Raw genomic sequence first — 26990 nt, 5'->3', positions numbered from 1 at the left:
GCACAGGCTGCCCAGAGAAGCCGTGGCCGCTCAGTCCCTGAAAGTGTCCAACGCCAGGTTGGAGGGGGCTTGGAGCAACCTGGTCTAGTGGAAGGTGTCCCTGCCCATGGCAGGGAGTGGAATAAGATGAGCTTTAAGGCCCCTTCCAACCCAAACCATTCTGTGATTCCATGATTCTGTGATGTTATGCTCCTTCCTCCCTATCTGGTTGCAAATGGTAGAAATCATCAAGAGAACTGTTTTTCTGTTTTCAGGAAAAGATAAGTAGGCCCAGATTCTGCAGAGGCTTCCACATTTGCTGGGCTTTGCACAGAAATGGTGCCAATGAAGGCAGAATTAAACCGGAGATGATACGGAAGATTAAGGATCTGCTGGTTAATTCAGCCCAATTTTATGTCATGGTGCCATTAGCTCAGTGAGGTGTTGGTATCTCATTGAACCTCATTCCATCTGCTTGTAGCAATCAAGACTGCAAATTATTTTAGTAGAACTTAGAGCTTGGCTGCCCAAAATTGCAAAACAGTTTAGGTTTTTGTTTGACATTTACAATGTTGAGGTTTTTTTGGTGTCAAGCACGATTGTTTCTTGATATTTTTACACCACTTCCAGGACTTACTAAAAATGGAATTGAAAAATTTGCAGTAAGACATTGAAACCAGCATTGCAGGACACTCAGACTGTTCCAAATGGTTCCATTGATGTGTAACTTGTGAAAAATACAGAAGGAAAAAGGATTCTAAATGCAATGGGTTTATAAATTAATCTGTTATTTTGCAGCTTTACTGCATCTCACTGAGTTGAGCATTTAAGCAAAGAATAAAGGAAGTAAAGTGGGGTGAGAGTGAAAGATGGGTGGTTATGTGTTGTAGACCAGACAAGTATTAAGAGAAGAAGGGTAAGTACTGCAGGTGAACCTAGAGTAGGTGTGTAGGGAGACCAGCAGTGTGGCTTTGTGCTTCTCAAGGTCAGAGTACCCTGTTGAATGAAGCTCTGGTGTTTTACCAGGAGTATCCACTCAAACGGGTGCCCTCAGTGTCACTGCACTTCCTACAGCATTGTTGTCCGGAGATGCAAGTGCTGTTTGAGATGGTGAATGTCTTCTCATTGCAGTGAGGCTCCAGGGCATCTGCCTCTTTTCCAGGTGCTGGAAATACCTACAAGAGTGCTTTTGAGGCACTTAAGTGTGCCTTTTGTCCCCTTGCCGTGGATGATTGTGCTGTTCAGAGGGATATCAGAGAGCTGGTGTGAGTGCACTCACTTGCTCATCATTCTTGTCTCCTGTCCTGGACTATCCCTCTCTTTTTTTTTTTTATTTCCTCAAGGTATTATTATTGACGACTATGGTCAAAAAAATCCATTGTTCATTTAGTTTAGTACAATTTATAGTAATGTATCTGTTTCAAAGGGTAGTTCACATGTTCAGGAATGAAGAAGTGTGTAGAATCACAGAACCACTAAGGTTGGAAAAGACCTCCAGGATCATCGAGTCTAATCTGTGACCGATCCCCAGCTTGTCAACCAGCCCAGAGCACTCAGTGCCACCTCCAGTCATTCCTTGAACACCTCTAGGGATGGAGACTCCACCACCTGCCTGGGCAGCCCCTTCCAATACCTGACCAGCCCTTCTGTGAAGAAATTCTTCCTCATGTCCAAAATCTGAAGCTTAAATCAGTAGGCTGAAGCTTATCTTACTATTTAGCATTGCTTGGGTGACAAGGCACATGTGGGGGTTCATGTGGGAGCTGCTTGAGGAGGGGGAAAGACTTGTTTTTTTCTGAACTACCATTATAATAAAAGCTGAACATTTGTGGGTTTATGGTGGACTAGTTCAGGGTAAGCATACATGACAGAGTAGTGGAATTTTTGCTGGAAATCCAGCCTCCCAGCTTTACTGTCAGCAGGATTTGTGGTTGTGAAGGTAGTAAGAAACAGCATTCCCAAAATAATTAATTTGGTGTGCATATAGGATGCTGGGGCTGCTGACAACATGTACTTGCTTTTTATCTCAAGTTAGCTTTGTACTACAGCACTTTCTCTTGAGAAGAATGCGTGCTTAGGGATGGATATGGACTGCCAGTGTAGGAGGCTGTATGGGAGGGCTCCTGCTTGCTGTGGATGCTGCTTTCAGCTCCAGTTGGGTGTTCTCTGTCGTGGGAGTTCAGTTGTTTTTTGTTGTACCTGCAGTGTCCCAAACGTTAATAACAGACAGGAGAGCATGGGAAGGTGAAGATCCTGTTGCAAAGCTTTAATAGACAAGGAATGAGAGTCTGGAGGAAGGGCACTGATTGTTGTCACCTGTATTTTACAGATCAGGAGCCAGTTAGAAAATACCTGATGTACCTTTGTTCACATGTAGGACGTTTGGCAGGTGCAGGAGTTGAAGTTGGATTTTTCTGAGCTTCAGTGGAGGCCCTTGACTGTCTGAGCTCCTGAGCATCCTGTGCTTGGAGCACCTCTGGGCACAGGAAGGAGAGATCCGGCCCTCAGAAGGATGCTCCAATTACTTCTCCTGTGGGAATGCTGTGATATTGGAGCTTATATTTTGAAACACAGCCCTTCCCTCGGGCGTCATTACCTTAATTAAGGAAAAAAGTAAATGAGAGTGATCTGTGAGGAGATCAGTGTGCTCTGTTCTGTGCTAAAAACAGAGGGATGTTTCTAGGTGTGTTTTCAGGGAAAGCTTCCAAAATGTAATGTTCCTTTACAGGTGTGATACACCTGCGTGATCCAGTGCAGGTGCTGCTGGGACCTGCCAGATGTGGCTTTTCCATAAAATTAATATAGCTCTTACTCCTTTTATAGCTATGATGGCTTTTCAGTGCCCGGACCTTCCTGTGTGAAATGGTTTCAGCCAACACTGGAACTATAACATCAGGACACGAGTGTATGCAGCTCTTGGTTTCTGTTCTGGTGAAATCATGTGGAATGGCCTGGTTTAATCTTCTTATCAATAATAGCTTTATTTTTTTTTTTGGTAATTAATAAAATTACTAAAAAGCCTATCAGGAGCCGTCAGGTCCAGGTGCATAAACCAAATAACATAATTTAATTGAACTAAATTGATGTAAAACCAGCAGTTTCTAGCTTAGAAAATACAGCTGTTTTCCACAGAAGGAGCTTCACCCCATGCTTATCTAAAAAAAAAAAAAAATCATTCCAGTACTGAGTAAACACCTATATAAATATGCCTTTCATAAATAAATAACAATTTTTGAGAGTTTTTTAAGGAACTGCTTCCACACAGAACCTCCCCAGTCCCCTTGCAGTGTGCCAGGAATTTGTCCTGTCAGCATGTGTCATGTCCTATTGAGAAAGGAACCGGGGAAAGGGCGGATTTCTCGGGATCTGGTGGAGCTGCTCAGATCAAAGCCATCATTAAACGCCGCAGAGATTCAGTCCAGCATGTGCAGCAGACGGGCACCAGCTGCACAACGACCTCCTGCAGCCCTGGGGCCTCCGGGGAATGGAGCTGGGAATGGGATTGGAGCAGGAGCTGGGAACGGATGGGTGCGTGTCACCCGCGGGGAGCCGCTACCTCTGCTCAAGGTGCACAGGAGAAAAGAGCTCCCACAGCTTCTGCATCCTCCTGGAAAATTAAAAAGCTCTGGGGATTCCAGTAAAATCCTCAGTGCTTCAGACCTTGGGGGAAAGACACCCCTGTCCCAAGGGGCTGAGTGCAGAACGAGCCTCCGCGTGACGGCTCCGTGGATGTGACTTGGCTGCTGTTGTTTGTTGTGTTTCTGCCTCAGTTTCAGCAGGAAAAATGAGCTCTGGGAAACAGGAGTCTGGGTTAAACTGAGCTTTAAATGGAAAAGAGTGATGGTGGGTCCAGCGAGCGGTGGTGAATGGAGTTAGATCCAGTTGGTGCCCAGAGGAAATGGCTTCAAGTTGTGTCAGGGGGTGTTTAAATTGGATATTGGGAAAATTCCTTCCCTTAAAGGGTTGTCCAGCCCTGGTGCAGGCTGCCCAGGGCAGTGGTGGAGTCTCCATTCCTTGGAGGGATTTAAAAGCTGTACAGATGTGGCACCTGGGGACATGGGTTAGTGGTGGCCCTTGCAGTGCTGGGGAATGGTTGGACTTGATGGTCTTAGAGGGCTTTTTCAACCTGAACAATCCCATAATTCAATTAAAAGAAGATAAAACGTGGGTGGATGTTTTACTCTTGAGATTTCAAGTGTCTGGTGAAAGAAGCCTGGCTGTGTCATGGGCAAGGGCATGGTTGTGTTTTGGGAGGATCACTGCCATGGAGTTGGGACGTGGGGCTCTGGAGGGACGTGTGGCCTTTCAGAGGGGCTGGTTTTCTCTGGGGGAGAAAAAATACAGGAGCATTCCTGTAGTTTTAACTTGTTGTTTAAAAGAGCTTTGAAAGATCTGATTCTTGGGCCAAATATTTCATCCCAGTTTTCCCTTTTGATCAATCTTGCATTGCTAAGCCTTTTAAATGCACTTGTACAAAGAGAAAAAAACAACCTACTTTTGGCTGTAGTGGCTGTGGGCCATTCTGCCAGTGCTTGTTGACCCTGTCATGCTTTCGGTTCAAAGGCCTTTGGGGCAGGATCTTTGGTCCAATTTTAGCAACTTTACGATGGATTTGGATAGTGCAAATAAACTTTTAAAGTCTCTGTAAAATTTCATCCTGAGCCTATAAATGAATAAATAAATCAGAGGTGATTGTCAGCGTTGGCCGTAGTTCTTGGTCTCTCAGTCAACGTTTATACTTGCACGCTACTTTTAAAGAAAGTTCCAAACATTTGAGATCGGAAGAGATTAAAAAAATTGGCACGTCTTCAGTAATTTTGTATTTGTTTAAAAAAAAAAAAGTAATTTATGATTGGTGAATGACTTAATTGCAGTCGGAGCGAGGAGATGTGATTTTGCTCTGATTTCTCTTTCTTGTAATTTCTCAGCAGCAGCAATCTGGTGGAAGGGCAAGTCCTTGACACTGCAATTTGGTGTAATTACTCCTGGAAAATTCATGTACTTAGAAGCTTTTATATTAGTTTCAGATTTCAGCACTGATAATGCCAGTGATCCTCAAGGAACATGAGGCTGGTGAGTGTTGTGGAGTTGTAGCTACACAGCTACTGCTTTTGGCTCCCTCCTTGTAAACTTCTCCATTAATATAATTTGCATAAGTGAAGCTGCTTTGTGTCCTGACGAAGGGACCAGAGGGGGGTGTGGGCAGGTGTTGCTGAGCTTTAATCCCTTCCATCACACAGGGCTCTGGGGTGAAATTTGTTGTTAATCATCCACGTCAGTTCTAAGAGCATTAGTTCATTGCAATGAAATGAGTTGGCAGGGGGCTTGGTGTGAACTTCAGGGGGTGTGAGGGCAGAAAATGGGGCAGAAATGGGTGAACTTGGGACAGAAAATGGCAGAGCCCTGTTCTGTCCCGTGGAAGGGGTGGTATGCACATGGTGTGCCATGTTTATGGAGAGAAATCAGAATTTGGGTTCACTCATTGCTGCTTTGTCAGCTGGTGAGAATGAGAGTGGAATGAGCATTTGAACTAATTAATCAAGAAACACAGAAAGGTTTAGGTTGGAAAAGACCTCCAAGACTGAGTGTGATTCTGTGATTTTACAAGTAATAGATAAATATATCAGGTTAAATGGTCTGATGGTCCTTTCTGCTTTTCTGTGCTGGGAATTTGCCTGATGAACTGCTGGAACCAAAGTGACAGCATGTAAAATAGCTTTTACAGCATGTGAGAACCAAGTCGTTTTGCAGAAGTATTGACTTCTGCTGAACTTTGAGCTGGGTGCAATCTGAGAGGAAGCAGAATGAAATGGGTTCAATGTTTTGTGAGTGCTCACTGTTTATTACCTCTGACACAGGAATAAGTGAAGGTGACTCTGTGATGTGGAGAAGGAATGCTGGGAGTGCAGAGGGCAGGCACTGGGAAAGCTTGGCAGACACAGCAGTGGCCGTGGAATTGCTGAATATCTGGCATTTTCTTGAAATAATTATTAGTGTTTGAGTAGTTTTTGGACATGCCAGGGGCCATCAGGAGCTTAGTGTGCTGTTGGATACAGGAGCCACATGTGGCAGAGGGATGGTACCTGCTCTGACGACAAAGGAGGGAGAAAATAAATCCAGCTTTATTTTACAGACTGGGGATCTGAGCAGATAAAGTTTATGACCTGCCCGCAATGATACAGGAAATGTTGATAGAGTTAATTTCTGAACTCTGCTCCCCCCAGTCTCTGTAAAGCTGCTGTTTCATTCTTGTTTTGTACTTCCGTTCTCTTGTTTCTGTTTCAGCCTATACGTGAATGTATTAGTGGCTGTAACTGCTCATTCTTAATGCAGCTCTGGTTCTTTAATGCTGGCAACAAGACCAGGCATTCCTTTCTCAAGCTGTGGTGTGTATATGTGCACCTGTACAACAGATAACATCCCACAAATCTGAACTCTTATTGATTTGTAAGAAAAAATCATGTGCTTTGATGATAAATAATTAAAAACTCCTTTAAGATCCAATAGTAAGTAGCTTCTTGACTTAGTTCCAATAGTAGGAGTATGTGTATGGATACATCCTGTCACTTCATTCTTTGCCCTTTCCCCTTCTAAGGTGTGAGGTACTTTCAGAAGAACTCCTGTAACAAACCTTCAGGGACAGGATCCATGTAAAATGAATAGGAGAACTTTTATAGAGTTGTAGACTGGTTTGGGTTGAAAGGGACCTCATTCCAAATCCCTGCTGTGGGTCATCTCATTCCAAATCCCTGCTGTGGGCAGGGGCATCTTCCACTAGATCAGGTTGCTCCAAGCCCTGTCCAACCTGGCCTTGAACACTTCCAGGGATGGGGCAGCCACATCTTCTCTGGACAGCCTGTGCCAGGGCTCAGGCTTCCCCCTCACAGGGAAGAATTTTTTTCTGATATATAATTTAAATGTAATCTCAGTTTGAAACCATTCCCCTTGTCCTGTCACTCTGTGGAAAAAGCCCCTCCCTATCTGTCTTGGAAATACCAAAACAAGTGCTGTTTGTTTTCTTCTCCTCTGTAACTCCTATTTTCTCCATATTCCCACATCCATTGTGGTCATGCTCCTGCTGCCCGTGTGAACTGGGGCTGCCCGATGGGCCATTCCTCGGGCTCCAGTGGCCATCCTGTGGGCTCTGCTGTGGCAGACACACTTGTACTCCCAGCAGAAGTTTAATTTCTCTTGAGTGCCGTGCTTATCCTTGGAGCCACAGGCTATTCCTGATCTGTTACAGGGCAACAGCAAGAGTGATTGTTGTTGGCACTGGCTCTGGTTGCAGCCAAGGACAAGTCCTGGCTCTGGGTGAGCTCCTTTCCAAGGGACCTCCTGGTTTGCTGCTGCTGCTGTTGCTCATCTGAGAGGGAGGATTGCGGATGCTCTTGCTGTGCACGTGTCCTTTTCTGTGTTGGAAAGAACATAATGTGTTTTCTTCTTAGTTTTTCAGACATGTCTTGGAGTAGACATTTTCCGCCTGTACCGACCTTGGCACTGCGGCTGCTGCCTGTGCCCTGCCAGGCTGTCACAGGCAGCAAGAGCTGTTTAATTACAGGATAGATTTTAACCTTGAAGGTTGCTTTTCAGCGGCGTTCTTTGATCAAGTCTGAAAGACCAGGATGCTGGCTGGAGTATCTAGAGCTTCAAGATGGAGCCTGAAGCTTCTTTTAACAGACTTTTCAGCTCGTGCTTGACATAAATCCCTTTTCTGGGGAGGCGGAGGAGCTGACCAGGTTGGAGTGACCTGTGCTGCTTGCAGAGTTCATGGTTTGATGGTGATGCAGATAGTCATCCTCCTGCCTGCTCTGGGCAGGCAGCGTGCTCTGACCTGCTCCGCAAGCCCTGGGGCGTTTGTTCAGCTCAGTCTCTGAGGGCAGCTTCACCCAGGGGCTGTAAGAGATACAGGAGCACTCAGCTGCCCACACTCCTGGCACCAGTGCCATGTGGGGACTGTTGGCATTGCTAAGGGTCAAGATACTTGTCTCATTTACAAAAAAACCCGTCTCCCAAAACCTCTTTTCTGTGTCACTGCTACGTGAGTTATCTCTGACCAGCTGTGGGGTGGGCACTGCTGGGCGTCTGGCCCTGGGGCTTTGCTATGCTCCTGCTTAATGTGGGCACAGTTAAATCAGCAAGTCATGGAATGACAGAATCATTGAGGTTGGAAAAGACCTCCAAGATCATCGAGTCCAGCCTGTGCTGATCCCCACCTTGTCACCCAGCCCAGAGCACTGAGTGCCACATCCAGCCGTCCTTGAACACCTCCAGGGATGGGGACTCCACCACCTCCCTGGGCAGCCCCTTCCAATGCCTGACCACCCTTTCCATGAAAGAAAAGGTACCCAGGAAGAGGTACCCAGAGTCCAAGTTGCATTTCTAACAACATTTTAAGCCTGATTTTTGATTTTCCCTAAATATGCTTTTCCTCGTATTTCAGTTGTCTCGGGGCCTGTGGACCGCAAACGGAGCGTGTCTGAATTTTTTGCCGCTTCGTATTTTTTCAAGAGGTTTTGCTGCCGTCCAGTCAGATATACTTTTGTTTCTGAAGTCTCCCTGGATTTCATTTTTAGCCAACTTTTGTTTCTGCCCATTTTGAGTGCTGCTATTAAGGTAGATCATGCTGTGAACCGAGATGAACTCGTGCAAAAGCGGCCACTTCTCGCATTAGTGCATGGTTTGCGCTGACGGCATCTCTGGCTGGGGAAGGCTTTTCAGAAATGGCTGCGTTTCTGTGAAATGCAGCTTTTATCCCAGATTGTTTATGTGTAGGGCAACTAATGAGTCAATAGACAAAAGCAGAGAGGGAACCTTCCTGTTTGTGGAATGTGCTAAGGTCCATTTTAAAATATTCCATCCTCGTGAAGGATACACGGACTCTGCTTCGTTTCTTTGAACTCAATGGGATTTCTACCTTTTAACTTCCGTGTGAGAATTAGGAGGTGATTATTCTCGGTAGTAGTAATCCATGTAATTTATTCCTATTTATTCATATGGATAAGGAGAAATGATTTTAAAGGGGTGAGAGTGTTGTTGAGGAGCTGGAATGCAGTGTGGACTCCTGTAGCCTGTGATCATTTTACAGATTTGTTCAGATTCTGTAGCTGCAAAAAACGTTTTGTTCCTTTGACACGTTATCCATCAGAGCAGAAGTGTGAGATGTCGGGAGAGGAGGAGAGGCGCTGGAGAGATTTGCTCGTTGCACAATCAGTGTTTTCCTGGACACTTCAGTCACACGTTAAATTTTCATTATCTTCTCCCATTGTCTAGACTAAGATCTGTTGATGTAATTTCTTGCAGTGCACTTGTTGGAGCAGAGGAAAGCTTTCTTGATGTCATTATTATGAAAAAGGCTTATTCTGTTACTAATGGTCTGGTGATCAGTGGGAACAGGACAGTGCTGGTTGTGATGGCAGCGCTGATGGCTCGGGGCAGCCAGGAGGCCAAGGAGGGGGAACTTGGGGGGCTTTGGTGACTCAGACCAAGCTTGTTTATCTACAAGAGGGTCCTTCTGTAAGCAGGACAAGGGGAAAGTTTGGTTGGCAAAAGACTTAGATTACATATTAGGAAAAAATTCCTGCCTTTGGGGGTGGAGAGGCCCTGGCACAATTGCCCAGAGAAGCTGCGACTGCCCCATCCCTGGAAGTGTTCAAGGCCAGGTTGGATGGGGCTTGGAGCAACCTGTTCTAGTGGAAGGTGTCCTTGCCCCAGCAGCGGGTGGAATGAGATGAGCTTTAAGGTCCCTTCCAACCCGAATCAGCCTGGGATTCTGTGATCTCTGTTTACTGCTCCCTCTTCGTTTGAAATCAGTATTTTGTTTAGGTTGTTAAAATACACAGAGAGCAGACCCAGTTCTTAAAGAACAAATAAACAGCAAGTTCGTCACTGAATAATTTATCATCTCAAACCTGATTAACAGTGTTTAGCCCTCCCAGTTCTTGTCTAACTTGATGTGGTGGTTGGCCTCCAGAGTTCTCGCTTTGGATCACAGTGTTCATAGATCTGTGTTCCATGTGGGCCTTGGAGATATACAGTAAAACTATTAATAGGATAGTTTCCCGGATGGGGGCTTAGGGCCTTCCAGCAAAGTTCTTGGCTTTTATTATAGAATTTTTTCTGTTCAAGTAATTCCTTGTGCCTCAGGCCCTCATTTGAGAAGGAGTGTGGATACTTTCCTCCCTCAATGGATGAGATATTTGTTAATAATTGTGAGGTTTCTCAGAGGCTCAGGTGATGGTGTCTGTGTGAGCACAAGAGAAGGGATGGTCTCTGAGGTCAGCAGGGCTCTGCTGCTCACCATGACTGCACAATAATTTGTTAATGGAGAGGCCTTAGAGAAAAAACGGATGAGAAATAACCACAGAAATTCAGTTGTTGTTCTGAAAATGTTAAAATTTGTCTGCAAGAACCAACCTGTTCATTTTTATCCCACATGAAATAGTTTGGAGTCCTCGTTTTACAAGGATTAGGTGCTCAGTCTTGCTACTACAGAAATAGGAGTGATATTTAATGGTTTAGAACATCAGTATTTTGTACAAGGTTATTTTTATAATAATACATCGTATCTATGAAAATATCAGTTTTAAAATTGGAAACAGAGAAAGTCCAGTGGAATTTTGACTTGATACTGTGACAATAGAGTTGTTTTATCAAGGCCCAGCATGGCTGGCCTGCATTGATTTTAAAATTTATGTACTTGTATTGTTGCCCATATGAAATTTTTATAGGCATTATATTACAATGAATATTGAGGTTACTTGACAAATAAAGGAAATCTTTGTTAATGTGGTTTAAATGAGAGACTGTGACATTATAAATTAGGCAAAGTAGATGTTAAGTGCACTGCAGCCAAGTGAGGTGCCTAATGGAGCTACTGTTGGCTCATTTTCTGCTGATCCCTGGCAGCTCCAGTGTTAAAGCCTGAGGCAGCTCGGAATGACTTGTACGTTTGTTTTACGGGAGCTAAAACCTGATGCAGGAATAAAGAATCAAAGTGGTGACCAGGATGCCCCCTGGGAAGTGCTGTGACCCCAGAGATCATCCCGAGGCCCAGACCTGACATGGTCCCCGCCCTGGGCAGCCTGTACCAAGGCTGGAGAGCCCTTCAGAGGAAGGAATTTTCCCTGATATCCAACTGAACCTCCTCTGGCACAGCTTGAGGCTGTTTTATCTCATCCTGTCCCTTGTTCCCTGGGAGCAGAGCCTGACCCCCACCTGGCTCCACCCTCCTGTCAGGGAGTTGGAGAGAGCCAGAAGGTCCACCCTGAGCCTTCTTTTTTCCAGGCTGAGCCCCCCCAGCTCCCTCAGCCTCTCCTGGTGCTCCAGACCCTTCCCCAGCTCTGTTCCCTTCCCTGGACATCCTCCAGCCCCTCAATGTGTTTCTTGTCCTGGGGGCCCGGAACTGTCCCCAGCGCTGGAGGTGCCTCAGCAGTGCCAGCACAGGGACGGGCACTTCCCTGGTCCTGCTGCCACACCATGGATGGTACAGGCCAGGTGCCACTGGCCTTTTGCCCACCTGGGCACATCCTCGGGTCCAGAGCAGCTCTCCAGGCTCTCTGTCCCCAGCCTGGAGTGTTGTGTGGGGTTGTTGTGACCCAAGGGCAGGACCCAGCACTTCACCTTGTTGAACCTCATTGCCCTCAGCTCATACATCCAGCTTGTCCAGTCTTTTACGTGGATATTTCATTTCATTGATCCTTTTCTTTAAAGTATGGTAAAGGTCTGGTTTAAAAAAAGCAATTTCAAGTAACTCTTCTTTTTTTTCCTTTTCTTCTTTTTTTTCCTTCAGTATCCGCAGTGTTATGCAGAAATACCTCGAGGAGAGGGGTGAATTAACCTTTGACAAGATCTTTCATCAGAGAATTGGTAAGTGCTATTGCAATCAAATGTTACTCATGTAAATATTTTAAAGATTGGTTTGGTTTTTACATTTCTCTGTGATGACTGCTGAGAAATCAGTGCTGTAGATGGTCTGAAGAACCATGGAACAGGACTTAGTAAAACAAAGGTCTTCAATAAAACACAGTGTTGTGAAAGGGAAGAAGACAAAGCAAGGCAATCTGTCAACTTCAGGTTCTGGAAAACTACAGGGAAAATAATTAAATTATTTGGAAACATCAAAGAGAAAATTATATTACTTGGTATGGGCTTGTCAACAATATAATGTGTCACATCAGTTAAGCTTTTTTCCCTTCACAGAGGTAATGAGTCTGTTCATAAGGGGGCAGGAGTAGGAAAGATCCCATAGGTATTGTCTTGACCCTCTGACGTCATGTTCTTGCTCACAACAAGGGGAGATGTGGCCTGGGTGAAACCACTTTGTGCTGGGGGTGAAACTTTGAGAAAGTGGACTTGTGGAGCAATTAATCAGTATTCCATGGAAGGCTGGATCCAGGGAGTTTGCACAGGAACGTCAGAGATCAGTGTTTTAGTTAACTGTGAGTGCAGGGCTCAAGAACCTCTGTGTCCTGCTGACGTGCTGTGACCACACCAAAAACAAGGGCAGAGTTGCAAACACTCCGTAAACCACAGAAGGGGAAAATTGCAGTGCTCCACAGTCAGATCCAGCAGTGCCCTCCCCAGCTGTGCTGGAGCAATCACACAAACACAGGGTGCAGAACCTCGGGGTGGGTGGACGTGTTTCAGTGACTTGGCTGTGACACGAGCCCTGGGTTGTGTTGGCTCAGCTGGATCACACAACTAAATATAAAATCAGGGTTGTAGCCAGTGAGGCATGTGAAATAATCCTCTTCTGGCAGAATGTTCTGTCCATTCTGGCACTGGATTACAAAATATACATGGACCTGCTGGGGAGAATCCAGGAAAGAGCAGTGGGAATGAGCAGACTTTGCTGAGCAGTCTGTTAAATGTGACCTACAGGGAAGTATTGAAATAGGGTGTGATGTGGGTGGCAAAAGGGAGAAGTGAGGTTGAACATTATTCAAACCCAGAGAAGCTGTTGCAGAAATGATGAGGTTAGTCCATTTTCCAGAGGCTTAATGTCTCAAGTAAAAAAAATCTGGATACAAAGAAACCTGTTTTAGTAGCAGGGTGGGTAGTAAAGCAGGGAATGGATCTCTTGAGGGGCTTGTGAAATCTTTGTCCAGCAGATCTGCGGAGTGGGTTGGCTGGGACAGCACAGCTGCTCCTGTCTTGCAAAATGAGGATTAGGCTGGGAAGACTCAAGGAGGTCAATGGTTTTATTCCTGTCTGAAATGCACTGAGACTGCAGTGAACACAGTGCTGCTGTACCTGGTTTCCTGGGAAAGGTGGTGACACGGGGGCATCTTTGGGCTGATGTGTGGTCTGTTATGTGTGCATGAAACTATGACTTTGTATTGTGGCCAAAAATTTTACCACATAAATGCACAGATACCTCATTTGCTTGCACTGACACCTCAGTGTGTGCTTCAGCTCAGATGCCTGTGCTGAATCATTAATATTTTGCTGTAGCATGGCAGTTGCAAAATAAGCGGAATTTTAAGCAACCAAACACAGCCTGGCTTCAACTGAGTATGTTTGGGGACAGTGAAATGAAGAAGTCCTTTTTTTTTTTTCTCTCTAAAAAAAAAAAAAAAGAAGTCCAACAGGCCAACTTCTATGTAATAGGTATTTATATTTATGTAATTGAATGCTTTTCATTACCAGTTGGTTCTGAAAAACAGGACCGTTGCAGTTATTTTGATAAGTTACAGCAATTACAATTAGGTAAGTGGAAGTTTGGGAGGACTAGATCTTTCCTTCCTCAGTGTTTGTAGTAGCCATTGAACCTGGAATTTTAGAGCCTGGAGTTTCATTAACGTATTAGTTTCTTGCCCAGATGTTGAGCTGCAGAGCTAGAGCTGTGCAGAGAGGAGAGGTTTTCTCCTCCTCTGCCCTGGTACTGTCAGAGCAGGACTTGTCCTGGATAACCTGGAAAGAGGGAGCAGTTCTGTTACCGCTTTGCTGGAGTTTCAGTTATTTCTGAAACTGAAGTAGGATTTAGAATGGAATTAAAAAAAAGATTAAAGCTAAACACGACTGTTTTTAACAGCAGACTTGGCATTGCACTGAAAAATATTCTATTTCCTTACTGTGGTTGTTCATTTAAGTTTTATTGCATTTTCTAGCGTGTTCTTTGCCATTCAATTAGCTCTGTTTCCAGACATTAGCATAATTGCTTGTGGTAAAGTACCTGCAGTTTTAGGCAAGCATTATGCAAAAGGCTGGTGAAAAGAAATATGGGGAGGTAATTAAAAGTCTAATCACTTTTTTGTTCTGCCTGTTGTCTGTTTGTATGGCGGGGATGTGGCCAGACCACAGGTAGGGCAGGTCCTGGGCGTGCAGGTGTGGGGTGGAGTCTAAATGAACCCGAGTGCAGTGAGTCTCTGAGCTGTGATTCTGCTGGTTCATCTGTTCCTGCCAGCTCCTCGGGGCCGTTATTTCCTCAGCTGAGGAGCCATCCAGTATGCACTGCTGTATCCTCTTATACTGACTATAAAACTGCGTCATGCTACTTGGTTTTAGCTTGGCAAATGCTGTAGATGAGGACTGTTAAGCTTTTTTTCCCCCCAGACCTAAATTCTTCCTCACAGCTCCAGGTCACTGTTTTTTCTGTAGTTTTCAGTATCCTTTCAAATGTAAACCCAGGCTTTGATCAGCTGTCTGAAGCAAGGGCTCTGATGTCATGCAGAGTCGTTCCTGTGGATGTTTCCCTATGGATGTGTCTAATTATGGTGCTGGTCTTATCATCTGCAAGTGTTTATCTTTAATGAGCCCTAAAATCCTTTTAGGGTCAATGCTTTCCAGGTCCCACTGTCAAAGCTTGGCCTAAATTTCCTCCCTGCCACTTCTTTCAGGTGTGCAACTACACAGGCAGCTTGGGCTTGGAAACCAAAACCTTTAGGATCAGATTAAGAGCAGGAAACTCATCAGGGGGGACAATGGCCTGAAGGCTTAATCATATTTGCATAAACAAACATCTGTTCTCTGTTTACATCTTTTCCCTCATGAAGGCAAATAAGCTGCCCTCATCTCTTGATGCTGGCACTGCTGTTTGCTGGAGCGATGCTCCAGAATGATCTTGAACTCTCTAAGAACGGCCCGATGAGTCAGAGGACGTGAAGCTCGTTGGAGCACCCAGACGAGAGCTCTGGCAGTGCTGCCAGCCCAGCACAGCCGGCTGTTCCTGCAGAAGCTGCTTCCTCCACCAGCAGAAGCCTCTTGGGGAAGTACAGCATGTCTCGAAGCCGAGTGCGTAACCACCTTAGCTGGTTTTCTTCTTACCACATCCTGTTTGCTACAACACCAGATTATCAGTTTCTTTAGAAAAAGAGACGTTTTGAGATGGTTTTGGAAGTGTCCAAGGCCAGGTTGGACAGGGCTTGGAGAGAGCTGGTCTAGTGGACAGTGTCCCTGCCCATGGCAGGGGGGTGGAATGAGATGAGCTCTAAAGTTCCTTCCAACCCAAACCATTCCAAGATTCTGGTATCCCAATATCCATAATTTATGTGTGGAATCTACTCCATAACTGCATTAAGATTGCATGTGGAGTCCTTCTCGTGCTCCCTTGTCCTGCAGGGTGGGCACCCTTGGAGAGCCCCTGCTCTCAGAGGGCAGGTGGGAAATGAGCTGTCAGGAGTGTGGCTGCAGGGCAGATCAGGGTCTGCTGCAGCCAAGGTGACTGGGGGCATTAAAGGGAGTCAGGTCACAATGTTGCTTCAGAATAGGATTGTTGGTTCTTAAATGCTTTGGAGCAAACTTGCTGCCACTTATAGTTCAGTGACTTTTGTGTCTGACACTGGGCTTTCAGGCAAACTGCATCTACCTGTGAGGGAATTCCTGAGGGAATAAAGCTGAATTAGAAATCCTGGGATGTGATGCTAAAGCATCCTACAGCTTCATGTCCTGCTTCGGTTCAGCCTTGGCTTCTCTGATGACTGTTTGGTTCCCTCCTGAAGGCAAAGAGGCTGCTCTCATCTCTTGAAGCTGGTGAGATGTGGTGGTTTGTCTACACCCCTCTCAGTTTCTCATCTCTTTGCAGAACCGTTGGGTTTGGGTCTTGGGAAGGAGGAGAACAGGACGTACTTTAGCTGTTTCAGCAGCTGGTCTTGCTGAAGTGTGAGTTTTTCACCTTGCCTAGGAAGTAACTTGCATTTTTTTTCCTTCATGAAGCTGGATCTTTATTTTCATCACTTGTAGAAGAACTAATTAAACCAACTTGTAGGTGTCGTGTAACAAGTTGCAAACATTTTTTTCCCCCTATTTACCATCCACTTTTGCATAGTGAGGGAATGATCTTTCTTGGGTGATTCATTTCACTGTCTTTCATATCCTCCTCAACCAGCAGGCTCCAAGCTGGAGGCCTTCCCAGCTGGGGTGAGCATTTTACCATCTGCACCAGTGCTGCCTCCTACCCACATGTAGCTGGTGAGGGGCTTGGAGGCTCCTGCTCTGCTCCCGTCATCCTGCTCCCCTCAGCACACATCCTATGGGTCCTGAGCTCTTCAGCTGAGCTTCCAGAGCATTTGCTCTATTTTGTAGATCCTTCTGCACAGGGACTTTTCTGCCTCAGCTTGAGGGAAACGTGCTCCTGACCCTTCTGGCTGCTGTTTCCTCTAGCTTGGTCAGGGACAACTTTCTGTTTAAAAAAAAAAAAACCAACCCAAAACTAGGGTGTGAACAGCAACAGAGGTGTTTTTTGGGGCAATGAATCATGCTTTCTGTTGCTTGTTTCTCTAGTTATGGACTCATTTCATTATTTCAGAGCTTTGGTGCTAATCATTAGAAAGGAGTTAAAATCTGTGGAGAAAAACATTCTTGCTCTTCCTCTTTGTGCTGGCAGTGTGGCAGTGCACTGCCCTCCCTGAGCTGCCTAAAAATAACAAGCTGGGAAAAGTGCCTCCCTAGAGCATTATTTAAGCTATTGTTTAATTTAAGCAGAAGATCTATGTGCTGTTGGCATTCTGGACTAATTAAATAGTCCTCTGAGGAAATAACAATGAAGGCAATAAAACTTGGTTGGGAGTAAAGAAAAGCACCTGAGTTTTTGGCTGTGAAGAGAGCAGGGATGACTTTTCTTAGCTGTGTCATGAGACTTGTAGCACTGCTATAATTTTGCTTTATTCTGGTACTTTGATGTTAAATAATGTGCAGCCATATAGCAGGGAAAATCGTTACTTGGTGGGTTTTCTGTAAAATCAAGGAGCCAGGTTGTTTGTTCAAGTGGTTTTTCTCTGGGGTTCCGGTTCTGACTTGGCAGCCACCACACAGAAGTAGACACCACCAAAATTAGGAAGTTGCTTTATGAACAAAAAATGACATTTAAAATGCTGTTTAAAGACCGATCTTCTTCTTTCTTGTGTTATTTCTTATTTTCAACACAAGTTGAGACTGGAGCTTGGGTTGTGAACAGTCTGCAGGAGGCTCTCAGGGATCTGTTGAAGCCGTGCTGTCCTTGCACAGTTCTGTGATCAGTGAAAAACAACACAGAACCCAAACCACAAGTAGATGTCGGAAACTGTGTGACTGTAAACCGAAACAGAAACCGTTAATGTGAGACATCTCACAGAGGAGCTGCTCCTTACACCATTCTCTCTGCTTGTATCAAACAGGAGGGAACAGTGAAAGAGAGAAAATCCACCCTCAGAGCCTTCTAAGACTCTGCCTTTTCTGCTGTTTGCAATGTTTTTCACCAAATTAGTGTTAGATTTATGATCTATTTTTTATGTCATAATGTCAGTGTTACTGGAAGCTACATTTCTTTCAAAACCCTCTTATTTTGTGGTAAAATAAAGTGGTGCTTGGCATGAATTACATCGGAGATTGTTTAGAGGGATGTTGATGGAACTCCCACTGTAGATTTTATGTGCATTGGAGTTGTCTGTCTTGATGTCAGGGACAAAGAGTATCCAAAGACACTATCAAAATGCATATATTCATCTGGGTTTTTCTTCTGATGATAAATAATTGAGCATTTCTTTGTTGGACTGCAGCCTGATCCCCTGCCTGCCTTTGTGGGGGGTTGAAGATGCTCAGTTGTGTGATTTCCCAGGGGAGTTGCAGATTAAATCTAAGCTTTAAAATAGGAAAAATATATATCCTATCATCTGGAACGTCACATAATGGATAATTTACATATGCTGGTATATTTGCATTTATATGTAGTGTAGTTCTTGGAAGATTTAAGGCACGGAGAAGAAGTCTTTATCTCAGCAGAGCAGCACAGTTACACAGTTTTGGGGTTAAATTGTCAAGAATTCCAGGCAGACTGGAAATTTTTAATTAAATCAGTATCATAGGAGAGAAGAAGAGAATATTAAGAAATATCACTATATATAGAGAGAACAAGTTATAAATTATTTGAATGACATTTCTCTTGGGTGTTTCCAGTGAAGCTTCCAGCAAACACACACACACACCAGGCAGCCCTGCACCACCTGCAGCGGCCCCACTGTGCACCTCTCATAGGTGTGTTTGGTTTGCCCCAGGAAGCTCGTAGGTAAACTCATTCCTTTAGGATCAGATGGGCCCTGGGTGGTTGGTTCAGTCCTCCCACAGCTGCAGAGCCAAGCCCTCTGTCTCTTGCAGCAGTGGCTCTCCAACCTCTTCTCCCAGCTCCGTTTGCTGCGGTTTTAAGCTGTGTCAGGGGAGGGTCAGGTTGGATCTCAGGGAAAGGTTCTTCACCCAGAGGGTGGTCGGACACTGAACAGGCTCCCCAGGGCAGTGGGCACGGCCCCAAGGCTGACAGAGCTCAAGGAGCATTTGGACAACACTCTCAGGGGCAGGGTGGGATTGTTGGGATGTCTGTGGAGGACCAGGAGCTGGACTCAATGATCCTTGTGGGTCCTTTCTAGTTCAGGAGATTCTTTGATTAATTAAACACTGCCAAAGGTAGTGTTTTCTGTCTGCTTGTACTCACTTAAGCCTTCTTAGTCCCTTTCTGGTGGAATATTCTCCTTGTACACCATCACTGTTCGTCCACAATCCTTATTTCCACCTCTTCCCACCCAGCAATTCCTCAGTCAATCTGAAACGGTTGCACTCCCATGGAGATTTTATCAGTGTGTCTTGAAACAGTTCACAGGCTAATTAAGCATCTGAACACCACTGTGAAATAGGGAAATATTAGTTTTCCATGTCTGTATCATGGCATAATAACAACTTTAATGAGATTTACCTGCATAGCTCTGTATTACTAATAGAGCAGATTCTCTGGGCCTGCCAGTGCTGCTTATTCCTCTCAGTGGGATAACTCATCAGTAACAGGAGAACAGCTCAGGAACCAGCAGCAGAGTCAGTAGAATCTAAATTACTGGAGCTATTAAGTGTTCTCACTTTCAGCAGTGCTTTTAAGGGATGGAGCGGTCAGGCAGGCACAGGGCAGAGGAGCTGGAGAGCTCTGGCTATCAGTTATCCCATGCATTCATTTTCAAATGCTGCTATTGTTCCATACCAATATCTGTCCTATAAAAGAGCATGCATAATACACATGGCAGCTCCCCGGGGAATTGGTCTGGGTTTGCAAGGTCTGGCTGGAGAACGTCACTTGGTGCACTGTCAGGAGGTGAGGGATGGACACTGTCAGGCCTCTGAATCCCCAGGCTCCAGAGGGGAGCAGAGCAGGACCCTTGGAGGGCAGCTGGCTCCCTCTGTCCTGGCCCCTTTCCCCGACACCACTGTGTCCGTAATAACCTGCTCTTACACGTGTATGTGTGTCTGTGGAGATTAGATAGGTGGGGTCAGAAGTCAGCACACCGGTTTCTGAATGTTTCTCGATACTTCTGCCTATAATTTCTGTGATTAAAAGGGGAAGGAGTGTGAAGAGCAGCAGAACCATCTGTTTCTGAGCCTCCAGCTCACAGCAGCTTTCTCAGAGTGCCAAAATGAACTAGAGGAAGGCTCAGAAATTCCTGCAGGAAAATCAGCTGGGCTCTGTCACTGTTGTTTTAGTGGTTTTGCTCCTCTTTACCTAAGTGCTGTGTGTATTTACTAACTGAATACTACTGGCTTTGTGTTTTGATTTTGACCACAGTACAACAGTTCCTTGATGCTCTGGCAGAACACTTTGGCTCTTTACATGGTTCAGATACTGAGCAGAACTTCCTAAGGCAAATACTGACATCAGGGGTTTGAGAACACCTTTCTGCTGTGGAATTACTCCATGTCTTCATCAAATGATCCCATTGCCTTGCTCCCCACCAAAAGCCACTCATGGATCTGGGCCCTTTCAGAAGAGCAGAACTGCAGCTCCCACTGTAGTTTGTGTGTGCAGTAATTGGCAACAGTGAAGTTCATAGCTTGGAGCATGTCAGAAGGAAAAGTGTGATTTTTTTCAACAATAAAGGGATATTGGCTTGTGTTATATAAGTAATTTTAAAATGGTGTGTAATGGAAAAATACTGATCAAGAAAATAACAACTGTCACGTCCTTTGTAGGGTCTGAATATCCTTGTGACGTGGGGAAAGAACAGAGACAACAAATAACAGTCCACCACCGTGACGTTTTTAAGCTGCTCCCGCTTGTTAGCTTGCTAATAGCTTGCTGGAGCTGCTAATACTAGTTGCAAAGGGGTGGGAGTTTCTTCTATTTACAAGTGAAGAAAGAAGGAGAGCTCAACTGCTGTGTATTCCTTAATTAGCTTTACTGAAGGAATTTATTCATGTGCTTTGAAATAACTGATTGATTGAAATGAAATGCTTCAGTTCTGTCTTTTCTTTCTTAAAAGTTAAAATGTTTTTATATACCTTTGTTTAGTGCTATTAGACCATCTTTTTCTTATATATAACCCTAATTTTCCTTTCACCTTTGATATGTTGAATGCCTTTGATGCTCGACTTTGGTTGACTGGAATCTGCATGTTCAATCAGGCCTTTGAGGTTTGACACAGAATTTGTGGATACTTCTCCACTGTGTCCCAAACATCCGTGCTGGAGAAGTGGTTCAGCTCTCCTGCTCCTCTCCCTGCAGGACTCTAGGGCATTCACAGGTCTGGCAATATGGGAAGAGGGCTGCCCGAGCTTGAACAAGTGTTAATGATTTCCTTGGGTGAAAAGCTATTGGAAAGTATGACTGAAAATAAGGGTTTTCTTTGACAACACTTAAAACCTTTTAGCCAAAGCTTATTTTCATATAATGATTTCAAGACGTCATTAAACAAGCTACCTGGCAACTTGCAGACTAATTTTGAGCTCAATTTGATTCTGTTCTGGGGAAATTGTTCTGTGCTTCTCACCATTGGATGCATATCCTCTCATGAAATACAGTTTGTTCTATCCTGCTTTGTATGCACAGGAATATGTTTCAGTCTGTTATGATGTATTATTTTTAATGTAAAGTGAATGAACATTAGGCTCTATTAGCAAAGAATAGATTAGGGAAAGAAAAGTAGTGGAATCTGTGGTGCCTTCTGGGCTGTGAGGATTTTTGTGGCTTTGGTCCTTGCCAAAGCACGATTCCTATGCAGTTTGCCCTGGTAATAGCAAGTCTCTTTGTTCCTGAAGAAGGAAATTGATGGTTCTCTCTGTTCTGGAGCACTTAGGTGGTGTTAATAACCCTGTGCTGTGGTAGCTGAGTATGTGTTCGGTATGGGGCAGGATCTGAACTTGATGGGGTGTTCTGTGACAGCTGCAGCCTGGCTGAAATTGCAGTTTTCACATGATTTAATAGTAGACCTCTACCCCTAATGTTTGTATCTATGACCCAGACCTGTTACTGGTACTGACGGGTCTGTTACTTCAGCCCTGTAAGATCAGGAGAGGTCTTTGAGGGACTTGGGTCAGAGACCTTTAAGCGCCCGGAGCAGGGACAAGCCCTGTGTTGCACACTTTGCAGAGCACCAGCCACATTCCTGATTGGCTTGTGCTGAAACTTTTCCTGCCTGGAGCCGGAGCCTTTGGCTGCAGTGCCGGGAAACGAGCCCGTCTCTGGTGCAGATGTCACTACTTCTTTGTTTGTCATGATTCCGTATTTATACACAGCACGTTTCGTTAGGATTTGGAAACAGCTTGGTATTTTTGTTCTCTAATTTGCTATTTTGCCTACTAGAAAGAGTCTACATCAGCATTTTGGACCACGTTCAGGCCTGCTGTAAATAGATGCAGCTTCCTTTCAATCAGTGACATTGTGAACACTTGTATTGGGGCTAAATGTGGCTATTTTTAGCTCTGCTCTCTCACCTAGTCACTCCTGTTTGCTTTAATAAGATTTTTATTTACTCCTGTTAACAGGTTATTTGAATCAGATACTCATAAAATTCCAGCTCGAACTAGATAAGTCATTTTCTCCAAGTGTTTTATGATGGAGTTCCTCATTATTATTTTATTTTATTTATTATTCCATGCTCTCAGCTAATTGGCATTCTGGCGGAGATGGAGAGGTGGTGTTGTGGATGCAGGCGACCTTTAGACTGCTGGAGGAGGCAGAGGCAGCGCTGGCCCTCCTGGCTGCTGTCCTGGGGGATGTTGGCAGAGCCATTCCCAGCTGACAGGGGCTCCATGCCTGCCCATCCTGCTGATCAGGCAATCCTGCTGCCATGGCACTGGGAGCAGGGCAGGAAAATGCCAAGGAACTGTGAATTGAGAAGGTAGCTTTAATCCCAGCCGGTGACCCTGGTAAGGCCACATCTGCAGTGTTGGATTCAGTTCTGGTCTACAGAGTTTAAGAAAGACAAGGAGCTGCTAGAGTGTGTCCAGTGGAGACCACAAAAATGATTTGGGGTCTGGAGCATCTCCCTTATGAGGAGAGACTGTGGGAGCTGGGATTGGTTAGTCTGGAGGAGACTGAGAGGGGATCTCATCAATCCATAGAAATATCTCCAAGGGGTGTGAGGATGGTGCCAGACTCTGTATAGTGGTGCCAGTGACAGGACAAGGAGCAATGGCCATAAACTAAAACAAGAAGTTCCACCTCAGCCTGAGGAAGAACTACTGTCCATGGAGGGTGGCAGAGCTCTGGAACAGCTGCCCAGGGAGGCTATGGAGTCTCCTCTCTGGAGACATTCCAAACCCACCTGGACACATTCCTGTGTTGCCTGCTCCAGGTGTCCCTGCCTTGGCAGGAGGGTTGGACTGAATGATCTCCAGAGGTCCCTTCCAACTCCAACAATTCTGGGATTCTCTGAAAGGGCAGTGTTTCTTTGTTAAAACTGTAAGAATAGGGCTCTGCATTGGGGATTTTATTTATTTTTTTAAAAGGCTCTGCTAGCAAACAGGTGGCTTTAAATAAGCTTGTGAAAAGGACCTCATCTAGTTGGAGATGAGCTCTGGGAATACCTGGTTACAGGTGAGGTGTCTCACCTGGATCTGCTCTCCTCACCCCCCCTCCCTACCTGCTTGTGAACATCTGCTGAAGACTGAGCTGCAAACCTCAAGAGTGGCCTTTACCCCTCCTTGAAAGACATTTTACCTGGTAATTAGTCTCAGTGCAATTCGTGGCATTTGGCAAATTTAACCTAAGATTGTCCATACAAAGATAATGGGAAAAATAGTTGTCCAGAGGCTGGGAAGGAGGAGGCTGGGAGCTGGGTGCTACCTTGCACTGTGTATGTATTATCGATATCATCCATCACTTTGTTACCAGAGAAAGCTTTGAAAAAATATTTTTTTTTTCCCTTAACAACCAGTGATCTGGTTGTTGCAGAAATTATATAGTTATAGCAGAAGGAATCTTTAAAGCCAAAGCTGTCAGCATCTTTATTTCATAAATAATTGCTGGTTCTTTTTAGCTGTTACTTAACGCTATCATTTTATTAATTCCTGCTTTCTGTTCCTGGGCTTATTTTTCTGTGTGTCGTTAACTGTGCTTATTGTGCTCTTCGTCAGTTCTCCCTGAACTTCTTAAAACTCCTGTCACTTACTCAATGCTGCATCTGTCACTTCGTTTTGCCATTATCCGAGAGCTGCAGTTTCTGGCTGATCATTTTTCACTCAATCCAAGAGCAGCAGTAAAGGAGATTTCCTTTGTGCTGCAAGGGAAGTGCAGGATCTGTTGACAGAATGGGACATCGAAACAGAAACAATTCCAGTCTGGAGAACATTAAGCTCTAATTGGATTTGTTTGAATCATAGAATGGTTTGGGTGGGAAGGGACCTGAAAGCTCATTTAGCTCAACCCCCTGCCATGGGCAGGGACACCTTCCACTAGCCCAGGTAGCTCCAAGCCTCGTCCAACCTGGCCTTGGACACTTCCAGGGATGGGGCAGCCACAGTTTCTCTGGGCAACCTATGCCAGGGCCTCACCACCCTCACAGGGAAGAATTTCTTCCCTATATCTCACCTAAATTTCCCCCCTTTCAGTCTAAAACCTTGTCCTGTCAGTCCAGTTCCTGATGCAGAGTCCCTCTCCGACTTCCTCGTAGGCCCTGTCTGATACTGAAAGGTGCTGTGACATCTCCACACATCCTTCTGTTCTCCAGGTTGAACATTCCCAGTTCTCTCAGCCTGTAAATTTTGGGAATATCTGCTTTTTTACATGGCACTGCAGTGCCAAAGGGCCCCGGGGAGGAGCAGAGTGTATCCCACGGCAGCATAAGCCTCCGATTGTTCCCCGTGCCCTGGGCTTGGGAACCTTTTCTTTCTCTGCCATAATTAAATTAAAAAAGTTTGGAAAATACTAAGCAGGGCTGGAATGTTTGGCGTGGCATTGTTGGAAATGTGTGTTGGTATATTTTCACACTCCTCCCACAGTTGTCTTTGTGGTTTGTTGTTGTGTTTTTTTGTTGTTTGTGGGTTTTTTTGGTCCCCAGCCAGGAGCTGGGACCACGCCAGGGATTTTTCTTTCAGTGCATTCAGCGCTGTCTGTGCCACTCTTCAGTCTCTTAATTACCCGGCTGCAATCTTCTTTGGTTCATTGTCCAAGGAAAGTTCAGTCCATTCAGCAGGATTCTGCTCCGTGCCGCCGCTGGTTCCATCATGTGTGAAATAAGGAATTTGTTTCAGGTCCCTAAGTGGCATGTTTTGTCCTCAAAACCAGGTCCATGCCACGCAGGCTGGCAAGGAGGGGTGTGCTCGGTGGAGGGGCACGGTCTGGATGGGGAGATTGGCGACTTTGGGTGGGTTTGGTGGGTTTTGACAGTGATGGGGACATTTGTGACTTCGCCCAGTTCTCAGCCCACCCCTGTGACACAGATCCCTGTGTGAAGTACCAGGGTAGCAGGTGCCAGCTCAGGGACATGGAAAGATGGTGCTTCCATGGGATGAAGGTTGTGACTGCATTAAAATGCTCATAATGGAAGATCCTCATCATCTGGCTGCTGGGGTCAGGCTCTAAATTACTTGCAAAGGAATTGTAAAAACCTTGGTGTAATTTATTGTGCAATAAAACCCCATTAGAGGTAACATGAACCGGTAATTCTGAAATGGGAATGCAAAAGAGGCTGTGTTTTATCAATAAAATTTAGGTAAATCTATTGCAGAAAACCCCAAACATGAATAATGTCTTGTTTTCAGTGGGGAAAAAAAGGAAGAAAATGTGGTCTGTGAAGAGGAATGGGATATTTTGGTGCATTATGGAAGTGCCTCATAAAATCCTCAGCACGTAGGAGTGGGAATGGGCTTAATACACCTGTGGGAGGTGAGGGAGGCTTGGGATCCCTTTGTGATGGGAATGAAGAGCTGCCTGGTAATCAGCATCCTAAACCTTGGCAAGTGGGGATGCTCACACAGGTATTTACAGCCCATGATGGTACCTGGGTGGTTTTGTGTGCGTTTTTACAAGTCATCATCGTAATGAGACAGTTTTTCTGATTTTTCTGTTTTTCTTTCCAGGATTTTTGCTCTTTAAAGACTATTGCATGAATGAGATTGATGAAGCTGTCCCCCAGCTGAAGTTTTACGAAGAGGTGAGTGGCCAGTGAGGGAGGTTTGGGGCTCTGCAGGGAGCAAGGCTGAGGAAGGCTGTCCTGCTCCTCCTAGGGCAGGGAGTGCTGAGAGGCAAGGACGGGGTCCATTTGTAGCAGTGTGAATATTTAATCAACTTGCTGATTTGGTATAGGGCTCTTAAAAAGTATTTCAAGTAGCATAGATGGAGTTTGCCCATTTTTTTTAAGCAGCTGCATGGACTGGTAGGAAAGGAGCTGGGAGAGTTGTCGGAGTTGGAATGACACTCTCAAACCCTTCAGGACTTTCCCTAACATCCTTTTACCTGTAGAAAAGCCAACAGAGTGCAGCTGGGGTGTCATGGCATGGTGGGAGGGAGATAGGAAGAAAGCTGCTGCTGGAACAGGCTCCTCAGGGAAGTGGTCACAGCACCAAGCCTGACAGAGTTCCAGAAGCGTTTGGATGATACTCTTGGGGATGGTCCTGTGCAGGGCCAGGAGTTGGACTCGATGATTCTTGTGGGTCCTTTCCAACTCAGCATATCCTGTGATTCTGTGAGATGTTTTGGGAGTTGCTGTGGCAGAGCTGCACAGGGGTAAGAGGATCCTCCAACAGGGGACACAAAAGGTGGCTTTAGATCCATGAGTTGTACTCCCTTGTCATGAGATACTCAGTGAAGGAGCTGACAGGCACCATGCCCAGGGCACATCCCAAAGGACCAATAATTCCAAGGAACATGCCGTGTCCTTCCCCAGCCACCTCTGCTGCACAGCCTGAGCCCCATCCCTCCATTCGTTCACTCCCTGTTCCATTTGTGACACTATAAACCCACAGTTAATCCCCTCCCAGGTGCTGGTTTCAGTGCAGACATGCACATGCCTGATTGCTCAGGGTTAATTAGAGCTGCTCCCTGGGATAACTCTGTCTGCCTTACTCTGAGCTGATCATTTAAATGTTTTTGTGCCAGTGGGCTCCGAGCACAAATGGCTGGGATCAGTTTGGAGATCAGTCCTCAGTGATACACTGTCCCCCACTCAGATCAGGTACCTGCTGTCAATAATGGATCTTTTCCTATCATTTCCATCTTTTTATACACTGACGATGTCACTGTCATAAGTAATCCTGAAAGGCCTGTTGTACCAGATTGTTTAGCAAGATATTTTTAGCTCCCTCTTTATCTCTGAAACAATTCAAAATTATATTTTTAGGTTATTAGC

General features: G+C 45.3%; 1 protein-coding gene across 2 annotated transcripts in view; it reads left to right on the top strand.

The window, feature by feature from the left end:
* GRK3 (G protein-coupled receptor kinase 3) overlaps nucleotides 1-26990 on the top strand; it is a 66332-nt gene that overhangs the window by 5416 nt on the left and 33926 nt on the right. Inside the window, exons 2-3 of one of the 2 annotated variants that reach the window (XM_032706065.1) lie at nucleotides 11768-11844; nucleotides 25723-25796. In XM_032706065.1, the coding sequence (XP_032561956.1) occupies nucleotides 11768-11844; nucleotides 25723-25796 (151 nt within the window). Of the gene's footprint in view, nucleotides 1-11767; nucleotides 11845-25425; nucleotides 25430-25722; nucleotides 25797-26990 lie in introns of those variants that run through there. The other variant, XM_032706066.1, reaches the window with a different exon arrangement.

This window comes from Chiroxiphia lanceolata, chromosome 18 (genome assembly GCF_009829145.1).
Source record: "Chiroxiphia lanceolata isolate bChiLan1 chromosome 18, bChiLan1.pri, whole genome shotgun sequence".
NCBI classification, from domain to species: Eukaryota; Metazoa; Chordata; class Aves; order Passeriformes; family Pipridae; genus Chiroxiphia; species Chiroxiphia lanceolata.
Note: the sequence above shows the minus strand (reverse complement) of the source record. Positions and strands in the feature narration are given on the sequence as shown.